Source organism: Panicum virgatum, chromosome 3N (genome assembly GCF_016808335.1).
Source record: "Panicum virgatum strain AP13 chromosome 3N, P.virgatum_v5, whole genome shotgun sequence".
Taxonomy (NCBI): Eukaryota; Viridiplantae; Streptophyta; class Magnoliopsida; order Poales; family Poaceae; genus Panicum; species Panicum virgatum.
In genome coordinates this window covers 21,498,090-21,505,187 of record NC_053147.1, presented here as the reverse complement: position 1 = coordinate 21,505,187, position 7,098 = coordinate 21,498,090, and the positions used below count along the sequence as shown (strand labels likewise).

The window sequence follows — 7,098 nt, the reverse complement described above, 5'->3', positions numbered from 1 at the left end:
ATTACGTTACTTAATTTGTATTTGAAACCGTATTGTGCTACTGACTTGCTGCAAACATGAACTTGAAATGGTTGCGCACTGAAATGTTTGTTGATGTGTCTGCTGCTGCACAGTTTAACGACATCGGTCCACATGGAACAAAAATCATCGTGTTCAACCTGTCACGCGACGCTAAAGGCGACTTGGATCTCGACTTCAACACTTACACAAAGGTAACAATTACATACCGATTAAAGAGTGTAGGGATAGGTATTTTGTATTGTCATTACTGAATTTATACTAGTTTTACAGTAAATGTTAGTATTTCAATGTTAAGCTATGACATCTACTACTCTGCATTATCTACTGGTATCATGGGGGTCATATCATGAATTATAATTTTTCTTCCTTTTCATCACATGGAGGTCCATTTTGTTGATAAACTCTTACTTGTACACATTCCTCGCTATTGAACAGTTCATCACTTCCTTCTGCTCGCTTATTTCAGGATATCAGAATTAGTGCAGCGACGATGCGTGCAGAAAACAAAGCTGTATGGGAGCAAAACCATGTGGTGTATCAATACAGGAGATCTCTCAGGGCAAGTGTTACACACACAATCATTTCCGAAGTTACTTTTTCTAAAGAAATTCATTTCTGCAAATCATCTGTTTATATTTTTTTCGAATAAATTGCCGTTTTCTGCAGGCCTATGTTTCCATCTTGTATATGGGACTACCTGTGCACTTTAGAATCATCCTTCGGGGAGAAGAGGTTAAGCGTCGTAACCTTGTGTCTGAGCTCAAGCATAGTCAACACATCAGATACAGGTGCAGCGCGACAGAAAGGGAAGATGAAGTGGTATGCCATTTTTTCTTGTAACTGAATTCCTCAATAGCTAATCATGTCCACATCAGATACATATTGTTAACTGCGACTTCAGCTTCAATGTTTTAAGTGTGGGAAGCGCCTCATACCGTGTGGTGGTTAGTCAGTTGGAGACGCACTCGTGTGTGCTAGTGTTGTGTGTCTCATGTATGTGCATGTGTCTGTCTTCCATGCTAACGAAAGAGAAGTTCTTGCGTGAACCATGCACATTAACATTATGTCCTCCATTATTTAACATCGATGACTTAGATTTCTAGCAGCTCCATATTCATCCCTGTCCATTTCACTCAATTCAGGTGCTGGGGTTCTTAGATGATGCACCAGATTTTGACACGGATCGATTCTGCTTCTACTACAAACAGCGCCTTATCTTGGTAAGCTTCAGATCTTCTTCTATTTTTATAAACCAAAACAATCAGAAAATCTATTCAAGTTGCTCTCTGTCTCTGGTGTATACACCCTAATGTTGATACCCATTCAATTCCAAAACATTCCAGCCCTTCGTGCCTGCCTATGGATTCTCGGACAGAAGCCGGAGCATCGTGGGAGTTCTGCAGCCCAATCACCTGAAGCCAGCGAGGAACAAGCAGGATTTTCAGTGGTCGCCAGAGCTTGCAGAGCTGCAAAAGATCCTGATGGAAATGGGAGCGGAATTCTGGTAGCTACTTATATTTAGCACTTCATTCTGAATGCTAGCACAGCATCCATCTTGAGATCACAACTGGGATGTTTCACTTGTTGCCAGGAAACGCCTGAAAGGGAAGGAGCTTAAAGATGCCGCGGCCCTGCTAAGTTTGGCGCCTCCCGGTTCTCACGATGAAACAAATTTGATTTGGGGCAACACCGCTGGGATGCACTCCCAGATGACTCCATCTGCACCGGCTCATCTTGTGGTGCCAATTTTTGAGTCAAGCCATGGCGTTCCTGCACCATCATGTATGGTTCCAAGAACTCCTGACCCATGTCTTCCGTTATTCCCCGTCACACCAACCGGAGAAGGACAGAAGAAGAGAGTGATGGCCACGGCAGATCCTTGGGACCAAGGGAATACCTCCAATGGTGTTCCTGCTCATCGTCCTTCGACGATGCCATTCGGGTTGAACAACGGTGGTTCGTCCTCTCATGGCATCCAGAGAGCTGCTGCGCCTCATCTTCCTACATCTGCCATGGCATCAATGGCCGGAGCCGGACGCTGGCCAACCATGCCAGCCGTGGCAAGCACCAACGGATACGGCCTGAACACCAACAGAACGTCAGCTTCCGTTGCCCCTTGGCCGGCTTACCTCGCGCCGCCCTTTTCCCAGCCGAACAGCAGCGGCATGGGGCGGAATGGCGTCATGAGAGCTCCCGCTCCTCACCTAGCTGCACTCTTCATGCCAGCAGCTGCAGCTCCTGGATTCAGAGGCTGGTCGACACCGGCAAGCTCAGTGACCGGCACTGCTCTGCCTCTCCCTGCAACGCAGGCCGCTGTGGCGAACACCATTGGTGGCTTGGCACCCTCATATTCAGTCCCAGCCGGTGCTATGGTTGCTCACCGTGGTCTGCCAATCAGGATGGAGTTTGCTGGGGCTTATCATGACACTGCTACTACTCTAGCTCTTGGCGTTCCGGCCACCGCCGCAGGCGCTGCAGCTACTTCTTCTGTTCCGGCGCCGGTCGCGATGGACACCAGAGACGGCGGCAGAGCATCTGAATTCGACCCGTGGTGTCCTCGTGGTTTCAAGCCGGACGACGGCCCGTCAAGCTCCTCGAGACAGGTTTGTTTTAGAAACTGCATTGTTGGTCGACGTTCATGGATGGGCTTTGATCCGATGAACTTAGCTTTCTATTCTGACCGAGTCTTTTCCATTTATCCTGATAATGATTTGCAAAAATTGCACTCCAAATATGCTATGCTAACTGCATTCTTGCATTTGCTGAAAACTGAACAGGCACAGGAATTGCAGGGTGGCAGCAATCAAGGGGAGCAACGTACCAAGCCACTGCTGGATCTGTTCAAGCCTTAGGCTTCAGCAAGTATATAGATTGGGAATAAGCCCCATCTGTTGGTGCCTGCTTTCTTGTCAGCTGCTGCAACTTCAAGATGCTAGTTTCAGATAGGATCATCACTAGCGATCACTAGCTAGCGGACCAACACCATTTTTACTGCTATCATTCTGTTAATTCTATTTACTTGGCACTGCTTTGCCACAGACAATATGTTTTCTGTTGTCAGTGAGATTGTGAGAAGCGACATTCATTTGATCTTATTAATCTGGCATTTCTGAGGTTAGAGATATGTTGACTGCCCCAGCAAATCGGCTGGGCGACGGTTGTGCGGCTAAGTTTGTTTTCAGTGATCGGTACGATCAGTCTGCGGCCTTTAGGTTTTTTGTTGAATTCCTTCTGTTTTTTTTTCCGTCCTGCAAAGACATTTGTGACGGAAAAACTCATTGATATTGCTCAATAGAGATATTAAAAATAAAATATTTCTAGAGATTGGATAAGTGTCCTGATTACAGACTGAAATTATACGACGCCAAGATCCAGGAAATTTTGAGTAGCAGACCTCCACAACGCACATCTACCTTCCAACGGCCAACATCCTAAAGTTTGCTTCTCTGGCAAAGAGAGAAACAAAAAATTCACACCTTTGCTCAGCAAAGCAAGTCATGGTACAGGAAGCTCGCAAGTAATCTATAGCCAAATAGGCTACAGTGCCCTTTATGGGTTTTTATGAGTTATGACTCAGGTAAACACATATTATTTGTGTAGTTATTCAAACAATTTCCAGTAGCTCTATAAAGCATTGATCTTGCATTTCGAGCGGCTGACAAGGAGCGAGCAAGAGTGTAGCAAGTTTACATGGTACACGAAGATGAAGGAGAAACAAATTGAAAACTCATACAGTCACAGGGACGGCTTCATCCAACGCAACAACTCCAGGAAGCTCCTTTCCTTCCAACAATTCCAAGCTGGCACCACCTCCCGTTGAAATGTGGCTCATAACATCAGCAACTCCCACCTTCTCAACAGCTGCAACAGAGTCTCCACCTCCAATGATGGTTGTGACACCCTTGCCGCTAAGCTCTGCCAACTTCTTCGCAACAGCCTACAAAAGTGATATCAGGTTTAAATTTCTTTTCTTGCAAACTTTCCTCAGTTACAATGTTACATAGTGAAGTTGCATCAGCATATTTGAGCTGGGCTTTACCTCAGTTCCTACAGCGAACTTGTCGAATTCAAAAACACCCATGGGCCCATTCCAGATGATTGTCTGGGTTGTGTCCAGGGCTGCATTGAATGAAGCAATAGAATCTGGGCCAATGTCCAGCCCCATCCAACCATCAGGAATTGAAGATGCTGGAACAATCTGTAGAAAAATTATATGGTCAAGTTTCTCCCTATGCAGGATTGAGAGATGCTTCCACTTCACTACAAAAGCTCTGCTGATAAGGGAAGAACAAGGTTCAACAAACCTGGCTGTTAGCATCAGGGGCAAACTTATCAGCAATGACAACATCAGTTGGCAACATAAGGGAGACACCCTTTTCCTTTGCCTTTGCAAGCAGAGATGTTGCAAGCTCAAGTTTGTCTTCCTCGACCAACGAAGAACCAACAGAAAGTCCTTGTGCCTTGTAAAATGTGAAGATCATACCACCACCCAAAAGAAGGATATCACACTTTTCCAACAGGGATTCAATAACCCCAATCTTGGATGACACCTTTGAGCCACCCACGATGGCAGCAAATGGACGTTTAGGGCTTGAAACAGCTCCAACAAGGTAGTCAAGCTCCTGCGAATTAATTTTGTAGAATAATACAAGGTTCAGATTGAGGTTGAGGAGGAGGAGGAGAAAAGAGAATATAAATTTTATACTTTAGATAGCATTTCATTTTGATACCACTTTTTGTAGTGCCTTAAGTTCAAGAATGGAATATAATCATAAAAAAGAAAGATAACCTTCTGCAAAAGGAACCCTGCAGCAGAAGGCTTCAAGAACTTGGTAACTCCCTCAGTTGATGCGTGTGCCCTGTGGGCTGTTCCAAATGCATCATTAACATAAAGATCTGCAAGGGAGGCAAGCTTCTGCGCAAACTCTGGGTCATTCTTCTCCTCTTCCTTGTAAAATCTTACGTTCTCGAGGAGACAAACACCACCATTGGGCAAGGCAGACACCAATTTCTCAACTTCAGGGCCAATACAATCGTCAGCTTTTTGCACCTATTTGTGGATACAGACATGGTTTAATCAGTACGATCAATGGCACATACCATATCTGATCCAGTTTGAAGTACCAATGATGTAGAATATATGAATACCTGAATTCCAAGAAGCTCAGACAGCCGTGGTACAATGGGAGCTAAGCTAAACTTGGGAGTAACACCCTTAGGGCGACCCTGCATGTCCAGAGGAAAAGCGGATATAATCAATTGGATGAAATAGAAGCTGTCTCTGAACTAATATCTTAGTCTAGCAATCTTTCATGTAAATTCAGTCAACACAGAAGGCAAATTTGCTACTAATAGCCAATGTGCATAAACAACTCGCATAATATAATTGAAAACTATCCCTCCGTCCCAAATTACAATTCATTTTGATTTTTCTAGATACATATATTTTGCTATGTATCTAGACATAGTGTACATCTAGTGCATAGCAAAATATATGTGTCTAGAAAAACCAAAACGAATTGTAATTTGGGATGGAAGGAGTATCATTCTACACGTCCTGGGCTGCTACATTGTGTGTGTACCCGAAGTGCAAACGTCAGATACCAAATTTCTGGAATAAATAAAAGTTACAAACAGGTGCTGAATTAGAATATCAGACTTTTTCCTGCTGTAACTAACTTTTTTTTCAAAAAAGAAAACATCTCTTTCACCTTCGCAGCACTGCCCAATTTGTGTCCAGGAACGGTATAACACAGGAAGCAAAATCACAACTAAGAGCCTGTGTCCATATATTACTTGACCAAAGCAAATCAGATGATCACAAACCCCCGGATCCCTCGGGACCTGAGTTCCTACATTGTCTGCGCGTGCCAAGAGCATTGCTTCAGTCAGATGTGAGACGGGGCGGCCGGAGGGGCCGGAGACTCACCAAGTGGCTGGAGAGGATGACCTTGGCGCCCTTGCCGATGAGGTACTGGATGGTCGGGACGGCGGCGCGGATGCGGGTGTCGTCGGTGATGTTCTGGTTCTCGTCGAGCGGCACGTTGAGGTCGGCGCGCACGAAGACGCGCTTCCCCTCGAGGTCGGCCTCCGTGAGGTCCCCGACGCTCTTCTTGGCCATGGTGGCCACGGCGCGGGTCCCGCGCGCGGACGACGCCTGGCGGCACCGCGACGCGACGTGGACCGCGAGCCGCGCGTCGGCCGCCGTGAACGCCAGCGACCGCGCCGGCTGGCACGCCGCCGCGAGGCCCCCCCTGCGCAGCGGGGTGGCGGCGGCGGCGGCGGCGGCGGCGGCCCTGGTGGCCGCGCGGGCCGCGATGGAGAGCGAGGTCGGGTGCGCGGCCGCGGACGCCATCTGGATTCCCGAAGGCGGCGGCGGCGGCAGGTGGAACGGGGCGGAGAGGGAATGGGCGAGAGGAGGGGGGGCAGGGGCAGGGGTGCTGGGGCCTGGGGGTCGTAAAGAAAGAGGGCTTTGTGGACGAGAGGACGGGGAGGGGATTTGCTTATCGCTGGCGAGAGGTCGGGACGGCGGTTCCGGTGGGTATGTGGGGAGGAGACGCCGAGACGGCGGTGATCGATCACGGCGATGGCGACGTGTGGGGGGCTCGGTGGCTTCGATTTCCCCTGTGCTCTTGTGTGATCTGGGATCGCCGTCCCCTCCCAGCCCCCAGGCTTTGGAAAGTCCAGATCACTAGTGGTGCCCGTGAGCTGGGGCAAAACGCAGGTCCCTCCAATGGGCGATGGCAGAGGCGACCACTCGCTGGATTTATCCCAAGCAGCAAGCATATTCTGCCAAAGAACTGCTGGATGTTCATCGTAATTTTGTCCGGGCTTGTTGTAGTGGTAGGAAGTAAAACTGCGCTGCTGACGTCAACGTCTTCCGGTAACATCACAACATCACACCACGATGCAATTAGACTGTCAATCTATTATATTAATAAGAGAGTGTTAAAAAATTAAAAAAATCACCACATTCACCGAGAGGGTCTACAGATTTCCACGTAGCAAATAACTGACCTAAATCACTAACAACAACCGGAGAAGAAAGAGAAAAATTGTACACTATCGATATCTATG

At 47.5% G+C, this 7,098-nt stretch overlaps 2 protein-coding genes across 2 annotated transcripts; one reads left to right on the top strand and one right to left on the bottom strand.

Annotated features, from left to right (window-relative positions):
* The first annotated feature begins 692 nt into the window (after positions 1–692).
* On the top strand, positions 693–3,251 carry LOC120665048 (ESX-1 secretion-associated protein EspK-like). Its single transcript, XM_039944472.1, has 5 exons — positions 693–840; positions 1,164–1,241; positions 1,365–1,525; positions 1,613–2,624; positions 2,799–3,251. Exons 1-5 carry the CDS (start codon positions 709–711, stop codon positions 2,871–2,873), a joined length of 1,458 nt encoding a protein of 485 aa, XP_039800406.1. The 5' UTR covers positions 693–708; the 3' UTR covers positions 2,874–3,251.
* Positions 3,252–3,539: 288 nt separating this feature from the next.
* LOC120665049 (phosphoglycerate kinase, chloroplastic-like) lies at positions 3,540–6,476 on the bottom strand. Its single transcript, XM_039944473.1, has 6 exons — positions 5,951–6,476; positions 5,170–5,247; positions 4,811–5,071; positions 4,326–4,643; positions 4,061–4,219; positions 3,540–3,958 (listed from the first exon to the last, which is right to left on the bottom strand). Exons 1-6 carry the CDS (start codon positions 6,374–6,376, stop codon positions 3,749–3,751), a joined length of 1,452 nt encoding a protein of 483 aa, XP_039800407.1. The 5' UTR covers positions 6,377–6,476; the 3' UTR covers positions 3,540–3,748.
* Positions 6,477–7,098: the final 622 nt, after the last annotated feature.